The sequence below is a fragment of the Odocoileus virginianus genome, unplaced genomic scaffold (genome assembly GCF_023699985.2).
Source record: "Odocoileus virginianus isolate 20LAN1187 ecotype Illinois unplaced genomic scaffold, Ovbor_1.2 Unplaced_Scaffold_14, whole genome shotgun sequence".
NCBI classification, from domain to species: domain Eukaryota; kingdom Metazoa; phylum Chordata; class Mammalia; order Artiodactyla; family Cervidae; genus Odocoileus; species Odocoileus virginianus.
In genome coordinates this window covers 531028-554844 of record NW_027224276.1, presented here as the reverse complement: position 1 = coordinate 554844, position 23817 = coordinate 531028, and the positions used below count along the sequence as shown (strand labels likewise).

At 37.7% G+C, this 23817-nt stretch overlaps 1 protein-coding gene across 14 annotated transcripts in view; it reads left to right on the top strand.

Annotated features, from left to right (window-relative positions):
* The window catches only part of HUWE1 (HECT, UBA and WWE domain containing E3 ubiquitin protein ligase 1), a 154951-nt gene that overhangs the window by 86846 nt on the left and 44288 nt on the right, over positions 1 to 23817 (top strand). For 13 of the 14 annotated variants that reach the window (XM_070462819.1, XM_070462818.1, XM_070462820.1 and 10 more), the window contains 17 exons: positions 1712 to 1769; positions 2767 to 2943; positions 6395 to 6640; positions 7898 to 8031; positions 9013 to 9107; positions 11454 to 11645; positions 14127 to 14343; positions 14751 to 14873; positions 15670 to 15907; positions 16295 to 16525; positions 17780 to 17902; positions 18339 to 18434; positions 19015 to 19284; positions 20331 to 20483; positions 22168 to 22295; positions 22518 to 22599; positions 23289 to 23465. In XM_070462819.1, coding sequence (XP_070318920.1) covers positions 1712 to 1769; positions 2767 to 2943; positions 6395 to 6640; positions 7898 to 8031; positions 9013 to 9107; positions 11454 to 11645; positions 14127 to 14343; positions 14751 to 14873; positions 15670 to 15907; positions 16295 to 16525; positions 17780 to 17902; positions 18339 to 18434; positions 19015 to 19284; positions 20331 to 20483; positions 22168 to 22295; positions 22518 to 22599; positions 23289 to 23465 — 2740 coding nt within the window. The remainder of the gene's footprint in view (positions 1 to 1711; positions 1770 to 2766; positions 2944 to 6394; positions 6641 to 7897; positions 8032 to 9012; positions 9108 to 11453; positions 11646 to 14126; positions 14344 to 14750; positions 14874 to 15669; positions 15908 to 16294; positions 16526 to 17779; positions 17903 to 18338; positions 18435 to 19014; positions 19285 to 20330; positions 20484 to 22167; positions 22296 to 22517; positions 22600 to 23288; positions 23466 to 23817) is intronic. The other variant, XM_070462827.1, reaches the window with a different exon arrangement.

Genomic DNA, 23817 nt, shown 5'->3' with positions numbered 1-23817 from the left:
GATTACAGGCTCCAGCATCCTAAATACACATGTAAAATTAAATTTGGGAATGTTTGTTTTGGAGAATGGGGAGAAGCAGAAGTTTTTAATTTGACAGTTAAGGTAAATTATTTTGTTCATTATAGGAATGCAGTCTTTCATTGTTTCAAAGATGCTATGGGTCAAAGTTTCATATGAGGTTAGGATTTCCTTAAAACCAGTTAGTAGGGGGATTTCTGAGTTGATCATTTTTACTATTCCTATATGATGTCCTGAGCCTGGAAGGCAAAAAGTTGACGATAGGGGGCAAAGTAGTTCCTGAACAAGTTTCTTCTTGGAGTTTAAGAACCACTGTTGGTATGTTTTCTCTCTTGTTCTCCCCAATTTCCATCTAGCAAGTGGAGAAAGTACCTAAGTCCCATTTCATGATAATTACTTTGGCTCTTTGCCCTTTTATTTGGCTTCTGCAAAGGGGCAGGTATCTCCCTGGGCTAGAGCCACACCTGTAATTCTTAGTTGTAGAGATTCTCTCCCAAGAAGGTGCACTTAGGCTGGGGTGGTGTATAATTGGTGTAAGTAGCAGTGGTTCTGAGGAGGTTTATAGTCAGGGAAAGGTTTGCAGTCTTCCCAGGAAATCCTTTCACTCCTGGCATATATATAGGTCTTCCCTTTGTAGAAAGTTATTCCCCAGATTCTTCATTGAGCATGTTTTCACAGCATCCTACCCAAGCTCTCGCTCTGGATATTTTAGCTCTAAAGCCATTCATCTTGCTTCTCCACTCTCTTTGCCTAGTCTCCATTTTGCTGCCAAATATCCTTATGCCTGGCAAATCTTTGTTCACATTTTATCTTGCTCAGAGGTGAAAATTACTAGTTTCTTGTCAATTTTTCTGCCTTCTCCCCCTACATTTCCCTTCTTCCATTTCTGCCCTTTTCTCCCAAAGGCCTATGTCCAAAATTTTCCTTAATTGCCTCAAGCTTTGTCCTTTCCTAGGGTTTATCTTTTAGTTAGATTTTGTTTTAGTTTTGGGGGTTTTTTCCCTCTGTTTACTTCTTACAAAAGCCAAGATGGGCTAAAGACTGCATTTTCTGCAGCTGTGGCATTATTGCAGCCTTCTTATCTTCAATGCATCATTGAAGCATATGAAGCAAAAGGACATTATCACAATCTATAGATAGTTCAGGAAAAGCTTGTTAGAAAAGGCAGCCTTGGGTATAGCCTCCATCTTGGATTAACTTCATCTATTCTGAATAATTGATAAATCTAAGCATGGAATCTTGACTAAAATTAAATTCCATTTCCTGCTCTTTATAACTTTAAGTCTGATGTAAGAACATGTTGAGATGTTTGTGTATTTATTTCTTTCTAGCTCCTTTCTTCAAGCAAATATTTAAATAGTCTCTTAATTGACCTTGCTTATTTTTAATATTTTCATATTGATGAATTCCTCTTAGAGTAGTTTGCCTAATTTAGAAGTTTCTTTTGAGATACATACAAATGCTGTGTTTGTGAAAGTTTGGTTTTTCCTTTTGTGCTCTCAACCTACTCAGGCTAGGAGACCTACCTTCAGAATTGATTTCACCTCTTTTCCCTTTTTTCTGTGCTGTATACTAGAGGATATGTCTTAACTGAGAGAAAAGCCTAGAATTTCATTATTTCCTTTTCTTCTCTTTGTTCTCTTACACTGGTATTGTGAATTTCTGTGTAACTCACTCTTTTCTCCCTTAACAGGGTTGTTGGTACAGAGGAGCGTATTCCTATTCCCCTCATGGATTACATCCTTAATGTGGTAAGATTAATGGTAGGGCAAACTGAGTAAAGATGTGTGTTTATCTGGAAAATGTGTGGGGTTACCAAATAATTTGATGACTTTAATTTTACTGGGACCCTTAAACTTCAGAGCAGTGGGTAAAGATATACAAAACTCGTTCTGTGAGATTGATTTGCCAAAACTTAGCTAGCAGTCCCTTTTTTGAAGAGTCCCAATTTTCTATTCATTTCCCTTGGGAAAACAAACAGAAGGACAATGGGCTTTGTTAGGCCAATCTAGTATTATGTTCTTTGAATGTGTCCCAACATATTTTTTTCCCATTACTTGCCATTTTTCTCATGAACTTCTTTCTCTTTTACGAGAAAAAGAAAAGTTTAATGTGGTGTTTTCTTTTAACTTGCTGTGTGTCTCACAGGAAAAAGAGTTTGAATTTTCCCAGAATTATCTGTAAGGGGAAGCCCACTTAGCATTTGTTCTAGCCCAATAAGCACTTCCAGACAAGACGTCCGGAGATGGTTTGTCTTTTGGCTGTGTGTTTGTTGGCCATATTTTATTTTCTTACCCTTACAGAATATTTCGTTTGGTCTGAATCAGTGTTCCAGGATTCTAAGTTTCATTTGCATTATGAGCACATTTGAAGGACAGTATCTATGATGTTTACTTCCAGGGAGAGGCAACATATTATCATGCAAGAAGGACTAAACAAGCAAATTAAGAGATTAAACCTGATTCTGTCACTAATTCATGGTGTGGCCATGTGCAAGTCATTTAGCCTCTCTGTGCTCTCAAATTATGTGACTTGAGGTGTAGTTGAAAAGATAGATTGGGAAGAAGTTGTAATTACTCCTTATTTTCTGAATGTTTAGGTTTCATATAATATGTCTATCCCTATTTACCTGATTATCCTAGGAAATACTGATTTCATGACTATAAGGTCACCCCTATCCTTATTCCAAGCTAGCATTTTAGTTCCAAGTGTCAGGCTCTAACTTTATTTAAAATTTTCATTACCCAGATGAAATTTGTGGAATCTATTCTGAGCAACAATACAACTGATGACCACTGCCAAGAATTTGTGAATCAGAAAGGACTCTTGCCTTTGGTTACCATTTTGGGTCTTCCCAATCTGCCCATTGACTTTCCCACATCTGCAGCCTGTCAGGCTGTTGCAGGTGTCTGCAAATCCATATTGGTAAGAAGCATCTGACCAAATATTTTCATTGCTTTTAGAAATCAATTTTGCAGTACTTCTATATACATGTTTTTACCATGGTCTCCCCTTCAACTAAAACATAATGAAGAAATTTGTGGTTATGTACTGCAAGTGGATTTTGTGACTAATAGTGTGCCATGTTATTTCTCATTGAAAAGTCAAGTGTTCTTTTTCCCTGAGTTTGGTATGTAGTTCTAACATACAAGTTTTTTGGAAGGGAAAATGTAGCTCCGAGAAAGCTTTGGAGGTGGGTTTTAACACAATCTGGTGCTGTTTCACCATGTATTTTTTTTTCCTTTGTCAGGCTTGATAGTTGTGTATTTTAAGCATGGTTGACCTGTAGTTCATTGCTCAAATTTTGCCCCCAAAAATGAAGTTGCTTTAAATAGTGGTAAAATAGACATAACATGATAATTACCACTTTAGCCATTTCTCAATGTATAGTTTAATAGTGTTTAGTACACCACATTGTTGTGAAAAGCATCTCTAGAACTCTCTTCATCTTGCAAAACTGAAACTCTACACTTTAAACAGCTTTCAATTCCCTTCTCCCTATCAGACCCTGGTAACCGCCATTCTACTTTCTGTCTTGAATTTTGACTCCTCTAGGTATGTCATGTAATTTGAATTCATAAGGTATTTTTCTTTGTATAACTGATTTAATTTGCTTAGCATAATGTTCTCAGGATTCATCCATGTTGTAGCATATGTCATAATTTTCTTCTGCTTTTAAGGGTGAATAATAGTCCAGTGTATGTATAAACTGCATTTTGTTATTGATAGACATTTTTAGTTGCTTCCCTTTTGAATGGTGCTGCTACAAACATGGATGTGTCCTTCAGACTCTGCGTTTGTGTATATTGAAAACACTTAAGATCTACTCTCTTAATAAATTTCTGATATATAACATAGTATTTCTATATATAATATATATATAATTAGCTAATTATAGTTACCACAGTATACATTAGATCCCCAGAATTTATTCATCTTATAACTGAAAGTTTGTACCCTTCGACCAGCATCTCCACAACATCCCCCAGCCCCTGACAATCACCATTCTACTCTCTGGTTCTGAGTTTGACTTTAGAATGAGATCATACCTGAGACACTGCTTTCAGTTTTTTGGTTGTCTACCCAGATGTAGGATTTGCTAGATCGTTTGGTAGTTCTGTTTTTAATTTTTTGGGAAACTATTTTATTATCCACAGCAACTACACCATTTCACATTCCAATCAACAAATTCTCTGCATCCTTACCAACTCTTGTTATTTTATAGTTTTTTGATACTAGCCAACCTAATGAGTATGGAATGAAATCTCATGGTTTTGATTTGCATTTGTCTGTTGTTTAGCAATGTTGAGCATCTTTCGTGTGCCTGTTGGCCACATGTCTTCTTTAGAAAAATGTCTGTTCGGGTCCTTTTCCCAAAACAGTACATTTTTCCTCAAAAAACAGTACATTTTATTTGACAACAGACTTCACAGTTTGTCTCAGTTGTGACATATGTAGATGGCTTTAGATTGTTTTTTGGTGGTCACCCATACGGAACAAGATTTTTTTTTTTTTTTTTTGAACAAGATTTTTCAATCTTCAAAATAACCAGGTCTCAAAGAGATTGTGCCTTTCACTTCAGTTCACAAGTAACTGTGTGTCTTCCATTTATCGAATTATTTTTGGCATAGATTTCCCTTTGAGGTAAAAGAGTAGAGATGAAGCCATTCCCCAGTCTCAAAGAAGTAAGGTGTTGCTGGCTGGTGTTTCTCAGCAGGCTGGCACATCTGTATTTCTTGTCTAATTCTTCTCATTGGCCTGGAGCAACTCTTCACATTTTTTCTACATAACCTAGCACTTTTCCACCCCCCTGGTTGCCTGATGGTTTCTTTCTCTCATAAGCCTGGAGTTTCTAAGGATAAGGCAGAGCCCATTTTTTTTCATCGGGTTTGTTTTTTGTTGAGTTACAGGAGTTCTTAATATATTCTGGATATTAATTCCTTATCATAAATGATTTGTAGATTATTTTCTCCCATTCCATGAGTTGTTTTTCACTGTGTTGATAGTGTCATTTGATGTGAAAAAATGTTTTAATTTTTATGAAGTCCCAGTTTGGTTTTTATGGGTTTTTTTTGTTGTTGTTTTCTTTTTGCTCTACTTTCCTTGCACATGCTTTTGGTGTTATACCTAAGAAATCACTGTTAAATTCAGTGTCATGCAGCTTTTGTCCTATGGCTTTTTCTAGGTGTTTTATAGTGTTAAGCTCTTATATTTAGGTCTTTGATCTACTTTGAGTTGATTTTTTATGTGGTGTAAGGTAACAGTCAACTTCATTCTTTTGCATGTGGGTATCCAGTTGTCCCAACACTATTTGTTGAAAAGATTGTCCTTTCCCTATTACACCCTTGTCTTGGTAACCTTGTCAAAAATCATTTGACCATGTATCCAAGGGTTTATTTGAGAACTCTGTAATCATTGGTGTTGATGTCTGTCTGTCTTTATGCAAGTACTGTAGTGTAAGATAGTTATATCTATTCAAGATCCCTAGAGATTCTGTATGAATTTTAAGAGAGATATTTTTTTGTTTCTGAAAACGAAAGTCATTGGGATTTTTATAGGAATTGGATTATATCTTTGACATTTCTTTGTTAGCTGAGTTGTGCAATAAGTAATTTCTGGTAAAAATCAGAAATCGAATTTCTTGAGGACTTGGAAAGATCCATAATTGTGACATTTGCATTTAATTTTTTTTTTTGCTTTTCTCTTTGCAAATATTTAATTAAGTGCTATTCATAAGAGATAGGGGGAAGGGAGGCTGCTCCATGTTTATTGTACTTTTAAGATACTGTGAGGGTGGATAGATTTATTTAAAACCATAGGAAAGGGACATAAGTTCTCCTGTTTGAATGGCAAGTGATAGTGTTCACTGTCAAGATTTTTCTTCAGACTCAAAAAATTTACAAGGACCATATAATCCTTGAGTTATCTCCAAAATAAGAAAATGCCTAGCTAATGCCTGTCCTAGACTTGTCTCTCTTATTGTGGTAAGAAAAAAAAAACATTTGTAACAGTGGTTCATTTCCATGCTTTAGAACCTTACCCAATATTGCTCCCTGTTGTGCAAAATTTGGAATTAATTTTACAGCATGGAGTCCTTGCTATAACAGTATTCCAATTTGGCCATCACAGTCGTTTAAATTTGACTGACTTACCACATTTGAAAGTCTCTCATTTAAGAGAAGTGATGTGCTGCTCTAAAAGGAGGTGTTTAAGTATGTCACCTGCATTCATTTTTGGTTCCACCATTTACCAGGTGAGAGACCATGGCCAGGTCTAAAATTTGTGAGTCGAGTCTTCCACTTCTTTCATTGTGACTTTTAAGACATATGCATATGAAGTTTATTGTACATTAATGCTTTAATTATTCTTATTTCAGACACTGTCACATGAACCCAAAGTCCTCCAGGAAGGTCTCCTTCAGTTGGACTCCATTCTTTCCTCCTTGGAGCCTTTACACCGCCCAATAGAATCCCCCGGGGGCTCAGTGTTATTGCGAGAACTGGCTTGTGCTGGCAATGTTGCTGATGCTACCCTCTCAGCCCAAGCTACACCTCTACTACATGCACTCACTGCTGCCCATGCCTACATCATGATGTTTGTTCATACTTGCAGGGTTGGACAGGTAAGAATTATCTTAAGGGTGAACATGTTGGTTTAAAGTCAGTAAAATACCTAGGGCATATACTTGGCATCTTAGTGTACTTAGAAGCAGTTCTACCGAGGCTGACTGGTGAGTTCTTTTGGGTTGGATGGGTGATTTAAGGTTTATGCTTCAAGTTGCTGTCTAGTTTCACTTTCCGTTAGTATTTTTTTAATTGGAAGTAAGGTGACAATATAACTTGTTTCATGAACTGGACCTTCTTGAGAGTAAAAGAGATTGAGATAAATACAGGTGTTAATAGATCTATAATATTCATATAGGCCTTGGGGATGTATAATTACCCCTCTTAGCAAGCAAGCCTCAGTTGGGTGCTCATCTAGCCTTATTACTTCCTAATCTTTCTACAAGTGCATGTAGACTTGATAATAAGATGGCAAGAAGGAAATTTGACCACAGAACTTTTTAACTCAATGGTAATTAACAGATTACTAAAGATTTCCTAAATATCAGCCCCTATGTTTGCACTCCATGTGAGGCTCCTCTTGTGCTTCCAGAAAGTTGAGCTTGTGAGAGGTTGTTTTTTGAGTGTTCACAGTTTTGCTACCTTTAGTTGTCAATCTAAAGACTAATGGTTATCATTACCATCTTGCACTGGGAAGACCCAGAGGAATTGGGTGGAGTGGGAGGGGGGATAGGGATGGGGAATACATGTAACTCCATGGCTGATTCATGTCAATGTATGACAAAACCCACTACAATATTGTAAAGTAATTAGCCTCCAACTAATAAAAATAAATTAAAAAAAAAAGACTAATGGTGTGTTTTTAGCAGGCCTGTTTTATGCTGAGTATGTTCTTTGAAAAAATATAATTGGAAAGCACAATTATAAATTATCTAGAAAGTAATTAAATTATACAACAAAACTTTATGTGTTTATTTAATGAAATAAAGAAATGTGAAATAACAAGTCCCTTCTCCATCTAAAAAATTTGGAAGCTGTCTGTGAATCTGTAAAACTGTTTCTTTGATTTAGAAAAACGGAGTTGCCTATGACTCCTGTTTTTCATCTTACCAAAAAACAATGAGATCTTAAAGATAGATTGTAAATATTAAAAGAGAATACCTGTGATCTTCAGTGTTTAAATTTTGATGAAGTTGATAGCTCTGAGAATAATGAGGAAGGAAAAATAGAATCCCTTATCCTTAAATAGCTGAAAGTTCATTTTGATCGTTCAGAGGGCATCCCAAAGATCACCTTCTTTTTCACTTTGGTTACAGAGTGAAATTCGTTCCATCTCCGTAAACCAGTGGGGCTCTCAGTTGGGTCTGAGTGTTCTGAGCAAGCTGAGCCAGTTATACTGTTCCCTGGTATGGGAAAGCACTGTCCTCCTCTCCCTCTGTACCCCAAACAGGTAAGGGAATGAATGGTCATCTCTTTTATTATCTCTGTTGTCTTTCCTAACAGAGAAACTAAACTTAGTGAGCCTGGAGGATTGCTTTGGTTAAGGATAGAAAGGTAAAGAGTTCAGAGGCTTTCTGTCTCTGTTAGTTCATTCAGGCTGCTATAACAAAATCCACAAATCAGGTTCTTACAAACAGTAGAAATTTATTGCTCAAGAGTTTTGGCGGCTTGAAGTCTGCATGGTTAGGTGAGGGCTTTCTTCCACATTGTAGACTTCTCATTGTATCCTCACATGGTGGAAAGGACTATGAATCTCTCTGGAGCCTCTTTTATAAGGGCCTTGTCCCATTCATGAGGGTTCTACTCTGAAGCACCTATCAAAGGCTTGGGCTTCCCTGATGGCTCAGATGGTAAAGAATCTGCCTGCAGTGCAGGAGACCCAGGTTCAATCCCTGGGTCAGGAAGATCCCCTGGAGAAAGGAATGGTTACCCACTCCAGTATTCTTGCCTAGAGAATTCCATGGACAAAGGAGCCTGGCAGGCTACTACATTCCATGGGGTCACAAAGAGTCGGACACAACTGCGTGACTAATATGCACAGAGACCTTACTATTAATATCATCATCTTGTGGAGCATTAGGATTTTAACATTTGAATTTTGAGGAGACACAAGCATTTAACCAGTAGCATTGTCCTTCCCACTTACCAGACAAAGGGCTTGCTTACGAATGTGTTGTGCATCTTTGATGTGATATCCCAGTTATGCTGTGTCAGCATGATGGGTGTTTACAATTTGGTCCTGTTGTTAGACAGGTCTAAAGAGTTGAGTTAGAAACCAAACCTCAGGAATTCCATCATTGCAGATATTTTATTAGGTTAACTTACCTGCTGTAGGAAGGGAATGGTAGCAGTTAAGCAGGTCAGAGACCAAGCACAACATAAAAAAATGAGTTATCAGAAGTTTTATTGCTCACTGTTTCTGTTCTTGCAGCTTGCCATCTGGGTGTGAATTTGGCCAGGCAGACATGCAGAAACTGGTTCCAAAGGATGAGAAGACAGGTACGACCCAGGGCGGAAAAAGATCAGGTAACTCCAAGAAACTTAAAGTCCCAGCCATTAATTCTTTTAAGTTCTGTCTCGGTGTCTTCATAGGTTTATTGTGAAAATTTAGTTAGCTCTATCATCTGTAGTCTTCAGGCATTTTTCCATTCATTAATTTTTAGTTATATATTTTAAATTATTTTCAGTTACTTCCTCTATAAGAAAAAATACATATCCACAATGATAAAAATTAGAAAACATAGTAGAAAGAAGAATAACCCATATTTATACCACAGAAAATATTTTGAAAGTGTCTGCCTAATCTTTTTCCCTGAGGATATGTTTTATTAACATAGTTGTGATTGTCTTAGACATATCTTATAGATCTCTCTTTACTTAATAATATTAAGTGCTATGTAAAGGTACCATGAATTAAGCATACCCTATTAAGTTTCTAATGTAATGTTTTGAAAACTGAACATCTTTCTTTGTATGTAGTTTTTTGCAAATGTTGAGGTTGATTCTTAGAAATTACTATAGGTTGAATGGAAAAAACTGAATTTTTAATTTTTATTAATTTAAATGTAACAAACGATTATTCTATTCAGTTGTTAAAAGATGTTAAAGTTTGTTGGGAAAACTTGGATGTGTGAATTGGTTTTTATCCCCTAGTAAATTGTATGAAATATAAATCAATTAAGGAAAATTGAATATCTGTATTAAGATGTACTGTAAGTGTAAAATAGATACCTTTTAAAAATAGTATAAAAATGTATAATCTCATTAATTTTTATATTTGTTATATGTTAAATAACAATTTTTATTATATTGAGTTACACAGTGTTTTTAAAAATTATAGCTTTTTTTTAACTTTTTAAGTGGTTAGTAGAAATTTTTAATTATCTATGTGGTTGACATTATATTTCTATTGCACAATGTCATTTTAGAAAATAGATCTTACATTATATTAAAATAGAAGTTCCAAATTGCAATAAGCAGAAATTACACAATTTAGACTTCCCCGGTGGCTCAGTGGTAAAGAATCCACCTGCCAATGCAGGAGACATGGGTTCAATCCCTGATCTGGGAAGATCCCACATGCCATGGAGCAACTAAGCCCATGCGCTACAGCTCCTGAGCCCATGTGCTATAACTACTGAAGTCCACATGCCCTAGAGCTGGTGCATGGCAGCAAGAGAAGCCACTGCAGTGAGAAGCCTGTTCACAACTGAAGAAAAGCTTGCAACAGAGACCCAGCAAGTGGAAAATAAATAAATAAAATTAGAAGAAGAAGAAGTAGAAATCATACAATCTTCTGACCCTAATGGAGCAACCCTAAAATTAATAAAAGCAGATTTTCTAGACAGTTTTTTTCTCCTACACTCTGCATCAGGGAAAAAATAAATTTGATGAACTATTTAAAGAAAACAGTGAAGACAGTTCTATATATAAAAGCCTATTAACTATGCTTAAAAATTGTATTGAGATTACTAAAAATAGAGAAAATGTTAAGGAACTAATAAAGCAGACATAAGTTCTGAAATAAGTAATGACATATGACAGCTAGTTATTGTATTGTGGGAGAATGGGACAGAATTAATAAGATATACACAAACTTCTGGCAAGGTTAATTTTGTAGAGAATGTATGAAACCAGAAGTTAGAATATCAAGTTTTACCAAAGTGTACCAACTTTAACTCAAAAAAATAATTTACTAAGAATCAGGAACAAAATTAGACTTTGGTCAAAGAATTGCCTTGCATAACAATTTAGATATATTTTGCCCCAGCAGTTTTTTTCACAAATTTAACAAGGATAACTCAATTTACACATACAGTTTTTCCAGAATATTACAAAGAAAACTTGGTGATATGTTTTATAGTTTGCCTAATGTTGATTCTTAGATCTAAGAGCACACGTGACCCCCCCCCCAAAAAAAAGACACATCTCACATTCATATACAAAAATCTTAAATTCTAGGAAATAGATTTCTCTAGTAGTGATCTATGATGTCTGATTTGAGTTTATTAATGAGCTACAAAATTACAGCAGGGTGTGTGCCTTGAGAGTGTGGGTCACCATGCACATTGTATCTATATGAAGTTTCTGAGTCCTGCAGTATGCTTACAGTCTTCCAGGGTAGCCCTGCATAAAGACTTTTTAACACACTCCCATTGGAAAATGGATGTCAGTGTTACCTAGTTAGAAGGACTCCAAAGAAAGAAGCTTATCAGTACAGTTTTGTGGGTTTTTTTCTTTTCAGATTTAGGAAGTTGTGGCCATTTAAAGAGTAACAAGCACTATAGGTAGCTCTCTTGGAACTCTTCAGAGCAGGGAACCAGTTAAATCTTGGCTTACCATGGTCTTATTGCTCCCCTCTTATGGCCACAGATGGGGAACAGGATGGAACCACTGGAAGTATGGATGCTTCTACCCAGGGCTTGTTGGAAGGCATTGGGCTTGATGGTGACACACTGGCTCCTATGGAGACAGATGAACCTACTGCTTCAGACTCTAAGGGCAAATCTAAAATCACACCTGCCATGGCTGCCAGAATCAAGCAAATCAAGCCATTGTTGTCAGGTGAGTGCTTCTCTTCCTTCTATATCTTTTGGAGCCCGTTATGGCTGTATTGTTTCCTTTTAAGGAAATTTTAAACTTGGTGGCTCATATTCAGGTATCTGCTATTTGACAGGCTCTGTACTAACTGTTAGGGAAACAAGAGATGAGAGAGTGGCTTTCTGAAAGCCAAATCCACCCCTCCTTTTCTTTCTACTCTTCTGCTACTACACATGACCTCTGATCCTACCATTTCCCTAAAATGTCTCACCAAGGTATCTAACCTCCTTGTTGCTAAGTCCACTGTATACTCTTCAGTCTCCTCACTTTTCTGCAGCACAGTGGTTGACCTACCACCTTTCTCAAAATACTCTTTTCTTGGCTTTGTGATATTAAGCCCACTTGCTTACCTGTTACCTGTCTGGCTACTTACTGTACTCAAGTTTCCTCTTCCTTTCTCTGTCGTTCAAGTGTAGCTGGCAAGTAACACAGTTGATTTGTGTTTTAATAGTTACCTTGCCACCTCTGTGCAATAACATGATACAAGACCATATTAGAGATATGCACTGGGGACCTCCCTGACAGTCCAGTGGTGGAGACTGTGCTTCCACTGTGGAGGGTGCAGGTTTGATCCCTGGTCAAGGAACTAGGATCCTGCATGCTGTGCAGTGCAGCCAAAAAAAAAAAAAAAAAACTGGCATGTCTTCGCCATCTTTCACCCCTTAATTTTTGGGGAACCTATTTTGTATGCCTACACCAATTTTGTATGTTTCCTACTTTCTGACCCCTTACTGTGAAGGAAAATAAGGACAACTCTTGAGAATTGGGAGCTCTGCCCAAAGGAAAACAAAACATGGCCTTTGGTGCTTCCATTTGTTATTTTAAACCCTGTTGAATTTTACATTCCATTCTAATTTGCTTAATTCTACTCCTTTGTTTTAATCAAAAGTCTACTTTCACTTTCCCCATATTGAAGGAAAATTGACCATCCAAGAAGATCCTGATGTTTACCTCTCCTTTCTTTGTTACACCTCTGAAACCTTTGAACATTCTAGGGTTTCTGTGTGGGCCCAGCCCATGCTTTTGATGTCTATTTCTCTGTGTTTACTGGCCTTTTGTTTTTCTCTTTTATCCTTGCTGACTACTTTTGAGCCACTTTGCTGTCTATTCACTTGAAAGCAGTGGTGGAAAAGTAAAAATTTAATGTTTACATGCATTAGGCTTTCAAAGTCTGGGCACACCCAACCTCCAGTCAGGTAGTGCAAGTATCTATAGCCTATTCCCTCATTATAATTGGGAGATCCTAGTATGGTTCGATTAGGAAGAAGAAAAGCTTGTTCCTTTCTTAAGCTGTGTATCTCAGAACTTAACTGAGTTTGGGGGGGAGGGTATGGTATGTGGCGCCAGTTCAAGTAGAGCCTATTTTTCACACTGGGTTCATATGTTGTTGTTTAGTTGCTAAGGTGTGTTCAACTCTTCTCTGACCCCATCCAGCCTCCTTTGTCCATGGGATTTCCCAGGCAATAGTACTGGAGTGGGTTGCCATTTCCTTCTCCAGGAGATCTTCCCAACCCAGAAATCAAACCCACCTCTTCTGCCTTAGCAGGCAGATTCTTTAGTACTGAACCACCAGAGAAGCCTGGGTTCATGTGTATATGTATGTAATTAAGAGATGTGCTCTGATTCAGACCTAGTTTTATCTCTGGATTGTGATGAAATGTTTATTTCAGAAATACTGTGACAGCATTTTCATTTGTGATTTTAAGAGTAATAAATATTCACTATAGAAAAGGTACAGAGAAATGTTTTAAGAAAAACAGGAAAATACCCATGTTTAGATATATTTTCTTTCTCTTTTTCTATACATCTCCTTTTACATGTTTTGTTTGGATTCTACCTTTTTGGTTCAGCAATATATACAAAAAAGCATCCTACAAAATGAAAATTTGAAATACTTGTAATCTATGTAATACCTTATTCAATTTTTATAAGAAGGCCATTTTTTACATTTTTATGCTTTTCCAAACAAACCTTTTTTCCTTTGGGGACCATACATTTAATGTTGGTATACATATGATATTCTTTTCTGGTCTAGGTTATTAGCATTTTTGCCAGTTTTAAAGTTCTCGGGCATTTTAAGTGACTCCATAGTTTAGTACATATTATAGATATACCATTTACTTAACTAGTTCATATTGTGTATTGCTTTCTGCAAAGGTGGTTTCAATTTGTATCTCCACTAACAGTGTGAGTACTTGTTTGTCTTTCATATTTGCTATATATTGAATGCCAATATACTTCTCCATCTCCTGCCTTCAAAAGAGGCATTTATTCCCTGTGGAACTTCTTTTCAGATATCATATGTAGAGACAAGTCCAGGTGTTTCATAGAATATTATGTGGGAGGAAGTAGTCAGTCATTAAAATGTGTTAACAGTAATGTGTCTGTTACAATGAAACCATTCTGGAAACACTGTACAGCCTTATTCTGACTTTTGGGTTCCAGCTTCCTCTAGATTAGGCAGAGCACTGGCTGAGCTGTTTGGACTCCTTGTTAAACTTTGTGTGGGGTCTCCTGTCCGCCAGAGAAGAAGCCATCATGCTGCCAGCACCACCACAGCACCAACACCTGCTGCTCGATCAACGGCCTCAGCCCTCACTAAGCTCCTCACAAAAGGCTTATCATGGCAGCCTCCACCATATACGCCTACTCCGCGCTTCAGGTGAGGTTCTGCTTGAGATGCAGAATCTAACTGGTTCCTTCTCTACTTGAATGCAGAGTGAATCACTGAATTAGAGGACTTGGAGGTCCCTTGTTTTACCCTAAATGTGTACCCCAAATACAGTTTAAGGTACTTGTCTTGGTTCTACCTACTCTAAAATACAGAGGTTTTTAAAAGTATTTATAATCAGCCTGCATTTCAGTAACCTTGTGTTTAGTAGTAGGTGGAAACTGTCACCCTTTTTTGCCTTAGAAATTTTAATATCCAAACTAGTCACCCACCTGCATTCTAGTCAGTCAGTCACTTCAGTGCAGTGTTAAATTTTACTCTTGGCTTCTACTTGAATTTCCCATTGTTTCTCTGGCTGCCCTAGAGAAGGTTAAGTTTTTGCTTTTTCCCTCTTCCAGGCTGACCTTCTTCATCTGTTCAGTTGGTTTTACATCCCCAATGCTGTTTGATGAGAGGAAGTATCCCTACCACCTCATGCTGCAGAAATTTCTCTGCTCTGGAGGCCACAATGCCCTTTTTGAGTAAGAATCATGTTGCTTTTCAGAGAAGCATTGTTTGGAGTTTGGTCTTTTCTGTTTGCCTCAACAGCCCACAACTTTCTAAACCACCTGTCCTGTGATGATGAGATACATAGAGACAGCCATTGGTTGTACCTTTTCATGGTTTAGGAACTCGTTGTATTATCTCCATCTTCCTGGAGGGTAGGATTCAGCCTGTCCTTGGGCTGTTTTGTAACAGTCTCTGTTTTTGTTCATTTGGATTGCATTGTCTTGTACATATTTTTCTAATAGACTTGTCCTTTCCTATTGTTTCTTTGAATATGATAATTTTTCTGCTGTGTTTGGTCAGAATATTCTAAGTTTCACTTTGGTTTTTTTTTATTTGTTGTAGCTTTAAAAATAAAGCTGGAAATGGTATTAATTTCACCCTAAATATGTGTAACAAATTATCACTTTGTCCACCTTAAACTTACATATGTTATATGTCAATAATATATCAATAAGGATGGAAAAAAACACAAATAAAAGATAAAGCACTATATTCAGTGTCTTGTAATAATTGATAGTGGAAAAGAATATGAAAAAGAATACATGTATAACTGAATCATGTTGCTGTATACTAGAAACATAACATTGTAAATCAACTATACTACAATTTTTTGAAAAGGGTAAAGCTAATAAATGTTGGACAGACTAGAAGCAGTATCTCCAAGAAGAGGAACTGGGAAGCTTTTGAATGTGTCCCTGTCTTTCTACCCCCACCCCCAATCTAAAATACTAATATTCCATCTTCACATTTTCTCTTATTTGAATTTAGAACATTCAATTGGGCTCTGTCTATGGGAGGAAAAGTTCCTGTTGCTGAGGGATTAGAACATTCAGACTTACCTGATGGCACAGGAGAATTCCTAGATGCCTGGCTAATGCTGGTGGAGAAGATGGTAAATCCCACCACGGTGCTTGAATCTCCGCATTCACTGCCTGCCAAATTGCCTGGAGGTGTTCAGAACTTTCCACAGTTCAGTGCCCTCCGCTTCCTTGTGGTAACTCAGAAGGTGAGTATTCAGCATTCTAAAACCAGGAGTAATTTCTCATGCCAACTAGGTAGCTCCCACTCTCTTTTGTCCTCCTTAGTGAAATAGTTTGACTGGTGGAGAACCACTGGATCCTACTCCCAGATAAGGCTGCCTTGCAGAATGGATTGCAGACCACTTGATAATTTTCTGTGATGTAAACCTTTGAACTGTAAACTCCAGATGGCAACTTGCAGGTTGGGTTTAATGCCCCCTCTCTGTGCTTCCTTGGACCCCCGCAGTACTGCCTGAAATTTTGTTGTTGGCATTGATTGTGGAAGGACTGTCTCATAGATCTTTGACTTATTTTTCCTGGGGTTTTGAATTGAGACAAAATGGTCTTCACATAGCTTTTCAAATGACTTACAGGCAGCCTTTACTTGCATCAAGAACCTGTGGAACCGGAAACCCTTGAAAGTGTATGGTGGGCGAATGGCTGAGTCCATGCTAGCCATCCTGTGCCATATCCTCCGAGGAGAACCTGTGATTCGAGAGAGACTGAGCAAAGAAAAGGAGGGATCTCGAGGAGAAGAGGATACAGGACAAGAAGAAGGTGGCTCTCGCCGAGAACCTCAAGTCAACCAGCAACAACTACAACAGGTGGGATTCTGACCTCACACTCCAGGGCCCAGACTTTGCACCTGAGAGTATACAGTCTGTGGGATTTCTAAGTTTCTAAATGCCCAGTCCTGTTAGGAGATAAGTTTAAATTTGCTCTCTTTCTTACTCTTTTTCTCCCGAGAAAGCTGAAGTGTTGTTTCAGTACTCCTGATAGGTAAAAGATCTGTGTCCTCCCAAGCATGTTGTTTAGTATTGGAATTCTTTTACGTATTCTCAGTAGACTGTGGCTGCCATGTTCTTTGGAGGCAAACCATCCTCAGCTACTTTCTGATGGATCTGTAAAGAGAAGGGACATTGTGACCCAAATTTATTTTCCAATAAGAGCTTTTGTAAACCTTACTCACCTACAAAACTGTTTTCATTTTTTAAATTTAAAATAGTTGGAGGCTAGAAGTGGGGGAGGGGTGCACCTTATGAACCTGACATTTCAGTCTCAAGCAGCATTATATCTAGAGTCCTGTTCAAATGTCTTCTGTATGTACATGCCACATTTTTATTACAGTAGTTAAGTGTTCACTTTAAGAAAACTTAAAAATATACCAAAATACTTTCTAAAGTATTCATAATGTTGCCACACAAGATAATCATTGTATCCTTTTTTTTTTCTTCATTGTATCCTTTTTTTCATCACTTAATTCTGTGCCTAATTTTTACCTAGCAGTATCATACAGAACGTAGACTTATACTGCTGTCTTTAAGAAAATGGGTCTTTTTTTACTTCTTAGTCATTCTTTTATTGCTGGATATGTTGATTTTTTTAATATTTGGTGGTGTAAAGCTGTGGTGTATAGCTTCATTCTCTACAAATCTTTCTATGCATCTCATGATTATTTCCTAGTTGTAGGTTTCCTGGGTCAGTTTTTCAGGCTCTTGTTCTGTTGCCAGTCTGTCTTCAAGAAAAGTGGGACCAAGTTTTGCTTCTGTGTGTGTCTCAGTCTTAGAATAATCTTGCTAAGGAAAATAACCATCTAGCTGAATTGTCTTGAAGGATGAAATTGGGAATCACTTTGACTCCTCGCCTCATTGTGTAGCTCTGTTTAAATGGTATGGAAGCACCATGCAGAAGGATCATTCTTGTTATCTAACTGACTTAGCTTTATAAATATTCTCAGTTCATATGAAGTTAGAAAAACTTGTTTCCATCTTAAAAGGATTCCTCTTTTTTTTTTTTTTACAATGTGTTTGGATTTCTCTCTTACCATGGTTCTTTGAGATCCTGCATTCTTTTTGTAGCTCATGGACATGGGCTTCACAAGGGAACATGCCATGGAGGCCCTGTTGAACACCAGCACCATGGAGCAGGCCACAGAGTACCTTCTAACCCACCCTCCCCCGATCATGGGAGGAGTTGTTCGGGTGAGTTGGCTCAGGGGCTCTGATCTCTCAGGGTGTTGGTACAGCTGCTAATGTGCTTTACTTCTCCATGCTAATATTTTCTTTACATGCTAGCTCTAGAATATAAGGAGCAGAAGCTTTCTATCTCTTAGTCAGGCAGATTTTACTGGACTTTGCAGAAGAACTCTTTAAATTATCCATAGGCAGAAAGTAATAGGAGAGAGAGGCTCTCTTCTGAAATGCCAAATAGGTGGTCACATTGACGATCCTTTCCTATTTAATTTCGTTGTGGTTTTTCCCTCTTGTTCTCGTGGTGACCAGGTAAGCCTAATTGAATTTGATTCTACAGAGCAGCATTCAGAGCCCTCTCTGTCCTCTGAAGTTTGAGCCCAGGATGTCTGATTCCTTATGAGTTGGGGTATGTGTAATTGCTAGATTTTCTTTTGTTGCTCTTTAGGATCTGAGTATGTCTGAAGAGGACCAGATGATGAGAGCGATTGCCATGTCTCTGGGACAGGATATCCCAATGGATCAAAGGGCAGAGTCACCTGAGGTAACTAGGAAATGGGGCTTCCAAGAGGGTCTGACACAGTAATCTTAGTGTTTCAATGAACATTCTGCTAGTACTGTTGGGTAATTGGTGGAAATAAAGTCTAAACAAAGACATGGGAGTACTCATTCATCCCAACCTTGCCATCAATAGTCTACATTACATTGACCTGAAGCTTTATATGAAACAGATGAAGCATTAATATTATTGTCAGATAAGAGGCCCAAAATGTACTTGGTAGTGCTCATTAGGCCAAACTTGGCTGTCTTTATTACCTTGGAATCTAGGTAATAATTACTACCTGCAGAGAATGCAGGACAATTGCCTACAAATGATTTCTGTGGGAGGTGATGTCAAATGATGCAAATAAGTTTCCAGCACTTTGAGGATTGAAGGTGTCCTGCTATCTTACCTTAGCCTGTATAGCTGCCTTTATACTCATTGCCACACCTAATGAATGTACCACCTGATTGAGGAGAAGGTATAGAATATTTATGTGGTAGGGCAGATACATTATTAGAGTCTCTTCACTTTCTTCCTTCAACTGTCCCATATCCTCTCACTCTTCCTTCCCTGCCTCTAGGAAGTTGCTTGCCGAAAGGAAGAGGAGGAACGGAAAGCTCGAGAAAAGCAGGAAGAGGAAGAGGCTAAATGTCTAGAGAAGTTCCAGGATGCTGATCCATTGGAGCAAGATGAGCTCCACACTTTCACAGATACAATGTTGCCAGGCTGCTTTCACCTTCTTGATGAGTTGCCAGACACTGTATACCGAGTGTGTGATCTGATCATGACAGCAATCAAACGAAATGGAGCAGACTATCGAGACATGATTCTGAAGCAAGTAGTCAATCAGGTAAGTTCTCCAGGGGCCAGAAACTCTTTGAAAGGAAAAAACAAAGCTCTCTCTTTGTATGTATCACTTCTTTGATTCATCTAAAATGTCAGAAATGTCTCTCACTCTTGAGCCATATTAGGCCCCCTGAACTAACTAACGAAATGTTTTTCCCTCTCCTCCTATGTAATAATCTTTTGACAGATGAGTCCCCATTCTGATCAGTAGTTGTGACCTGTTGTTTGTCTTTTTTAAGCAGTGTTTTTCTCGTTATGAAATTAATGTATGCTAGTTGTTGAAATAGAATAAGAAATAAACCCACATAGCCGGTTAACATTTTGGTTATATTTCCTTTACTCTTTTTATGATTTATGTATTTAAATCATTGGAATCTTATTTTACACATTTTTTAAGTTGAGAGACAGGAAGAAATTAAAAACTGATATATTTAAACATAATTTTAGTGTATGGAAACATCACAAGAGTAAAAGGCAAACTGGATAAAGCTTTTTCTTCCCCACACGATATGACCAATCTTTAGTTATCTTTATATCAAGAGCTTATAGAAGTGATTTTAAGAAAACAAACCTTAATAGAAAGGAGCAATTATATAAAATTCATTACAAGAGATTTTCAACATGCATACTAAAGCGTGACCAATGTTTCTAACATGCTGAGGTTTTGTTTTGGTTTGGTTTTTTTGTTTTTCATGATAATTCTGAAGCAGGTATAATGAAAGATTTAAAGTGGGTAGAACCTTTGTAGAGTTGACTATATATGTGCACCAGAAATGTTTTAAATACTCATATTTTAAACTTAGAATTTAGACTTCTTGTAATGTTGTTAGTCTTAAGAAAATAATTTTTAGATGTGTTTCTTTAATAACATACATCTTCTTTTGATACGGACACGAAATGCCTATGGTAAGTATGTTAATATTTACCCAGTTTCTTTCAGCAAATGTGTTAGAGGTGGAGGGAGTATTTTACAAGGTTGAGGATGTTTTGACAAACCTCATCATACTCTATCTACAGTTATTTGACTTGGCTCCTTTCCTGCTTTTCTAGGTGTGGGAAGCTGCTGATGTATTGATCAAAGCTGCTCTTCCCCTGACAACAAGTGACACAAAAACTGTATCAGAGTGGATCAGTCAGATGGCCACTCTACCCCAGGCCTCTAATTTGGCCACTAGAATCTTGCTTTTAACACTGCTTTTTGAGGTAAGATTTAGACCTTTTGGTCCCTGTTATTCATTCATCAAAGAATCATCAAACACCTACCATTTGAGACATTGAAGAAGGTATAGAGAAGTGTAGGACATGTCTGCATTTCATGAGCCTACAGTTTCTCTGATAGGCTGTAATGCACGTGTGCGTGTGTGCTGTCACTCAGTCATGTCCAACTCTTTGCAACCCTATGACTGTAGCCCGCCAGGCTCCTCTGTCCAAGAGATTCTCCAGGCAAGAATACTGGAGTGAGTTGCCATGCCCTCCTCCAGGGGACTCTTCCCAACCCAGGGATCAAACCCGTGTCTCTTATGTCTCCTGCATTGGCAGGCAGGTTCTTTACCACCAGCATCACCTGGGAAGCCCACTAATGCACATAATTAAGTATAAAACACAGCATTCTGTGCTCATGAATGGTAATAATCTTGAGTTCAGGGAGGTCAGTATACATCACTTATGGATAATAAGAGAAGTGCTTCTCAGAACAAATGTTAATTAATTGAATTGGGTCTTAGAGGACTAGGGGGTGGGGTGTAATTAGAAGAAGGTACTTAGAATGACCATAAGTTGTGGATTTCTTTTGGCTTCTCTGAGGAAATCTTAACTAGCAGTGGGGTGTAGGATATGGAATTTGGTAATAGGTGTCAGATAGAATCTGACTTGTCTTTCTGACCTGGTCAGTCAGCAGATTATTTGAGGTAAAGATGTTCTTGTTCCAACCAACATAGGAATTAGGAGGCAACTAACCTTGAACAAGTGACTCTTCATTTTTAGCTTATCATGTTTAATGGTAAAACCTGGATTTAATGGAGTAAACCCTTCATAGCATATTGGAATTAAGTCCAATATGTGTCATACTTTATGTCTACAGTCTTGGGGCTTTCCTTTATAATAGAAGTGGTGATTCTTATTATATAATGCTTGTGAATAGATACTTGTGGGAAAGATTGCAAAGTTCTGAATGCTGGGGGTCGCCAATAACATTATAATATAAAGAGAAATTACTCATGAGCCCCCCCCCTTTTTTTTGAAAAAATCACAAATGACAGTCTCTTCTGGTCTTTTTTCCTATATGCTTAAACAGTCAGGATCAGAATGTTTAGAAAGTTTTGTGTTCCTTCAAGTATTATATTATGAGTATTTACCATGTCATGTATATATTATTCCATCTTTTCAATGTCCCCTAGTATCACCTATTGTTGGCCATTTATTTAAATTATTCCTAGTGATTTCCTATTACATCAATAATGCTTTATGTAGCCCCTGTAAGAGGAATGATTAACTTTATTGCTGTGTTTAATTATTCCATCTTCCCTGGATGATTATAAAGGTTCTCTGTAAATCAGAAGCTTTTAAGCTAGCCTAGATGACAATTCTTAATGGTATTAATCATACTAGTGATAGTTTCCATAGTAAGCACATACTGATGTACACTGTGTTGGCACTGTATATTGCAATTAACCTGGATATATAAATATTATTATTCCCTTTGACCCAAGAGGAAACTAAGGCCTAGAGAATTTAAATAATAATATATCTCATATCACACTGGTAAGTGATGGAAGTGGAATTTGAATTCAACCAATTCTATTAGTGTTCACTGTTTTGTTTTATACCATATTAATCCTTGAAACTGAGTAGAAGTTGGTATTTGTTTTCTCTTTGATTAATCAATCAGGAATTGAAGCTACCTTGTGCTTGGGTGGTTGAATCTAGTGGCATCCTTAATGTCCTAATCAAACTCTTGGAAGTGGTTCAGCCCTGCCTACAGGCCGCCAAGGAACAAAAGGAGGTCCAGACCCCAAAGTGAGTGACCCTGTATCTCTCCCGGTTTCATTTCTATTTCTCTGGACCTTTGGGCCCTCAAGTTTAGGACTTGAATCATGTAGTTTCCTGGGGCATGCATGGGATGAATCTTGGATACCTTATATGGTTTGAAAATTGTGCGGTACCTCAAAATCAAGATAAATTTTCCCATGTTGCAGAGGTTTCTGGTTTGCCCAGAGTAAATCATTTCTTCTCTTTTAGGTGGATCACTCCAGTGTTGCTCTTGATTGATTTCTATGAGAAAACAGCCATTTCCTCAAAGAGGAGAGCCCAAATGACTAAGGTACATAAAACGGGATATGTTTTATATACCGTGTATATGGTAAGCCAAACAGCTGAGCTTCTTGAAACAAGAATAGACCAGAAGAGAATATGGGATAGTGGTATTAAAAAAAATACAAAGCTCTCTCATCAAGGCATAAATCTCTTGAGGGATCTTGATAATTAGATTTCTCTTCTGAATTGGAAGTTAGAATTTAGTTTTTTTTATGGAGCTGCTTGCCAAAAGGTCCAAGAATTTACCCTGGAAGTGAATGTTAAAGAAGTGTGCTGTCTCCAGAGGAGGAGTGGCTCTTCTGTTATGTGAAGGGCTGAGTGTGCAACAGTTCCTCCAGAAGCAAGTGCTCCTTATATAAAAATTATATATGCTACATCATCTCAGTACCTTCTCAGAAACAGAACTTTTGTTCCAGTACATTAAAATAATGTTTACCTTTTGTGGAAAATAGTTGGAAACAAAAGGAAAGGATCATAGGATAAGAGTAGAGAGTGTTTTGTGCCTATGGAGAGGCTCAGGGATGTGAGGGATAAGGTATATGAAAACTTCTCTCTTGGTTTGCAAAGTATAATAAATGTCCAGTATATTTCCTTTTCCTGGGTTAGCTTTAGCAATGAACACTAATGAAATTACAGTTTCTTCTAATAGTCAACATTATAAGGAAATAGAGTAAAACTTTGTGCTCTTGTATTTAGTACCTACAATCTAACAACAACAACTGGCGCTGGTTTGATGACCGCTCTGGACGTTGGTGTAGTTACAGTGCAAGCAACAACAGCACTATTGATTCTGCCTGGAAATCTGGAGAGACCAGTGTGCGTTTCACTGCAGGCCGAAGAAGATACACTGTCCAGTTCACTACAATGGTACAGGTACATGCTCACTCGATGCTGTAAACTTGATTGAAGGAGAGGAATGTGTTAAGTATGCCTTTCCATTTGCTTCTTCCAGAACCAGCAGTCCTGACATGTTATGAGGACAGTATTACCATTACTAATAGTAATGGGCTTCCCTGGTAGCTCAGACGGTAAAGCGTCTGCCTACAATGCGGAGACCTGGGTTCGATCCCTGGGTCAGTAAGATCCCCTGGAGAAGGAAATGGCAACCCACTCAGTATTCTTGCCTGGAAAATCCCACGGACAGAGGAGCCTGGTAGGCTACAGTCCATGGGGTCACAAAGAGTCAGACACGACTGAGTGACTTCACTTTCTTTCACTTTCTTTC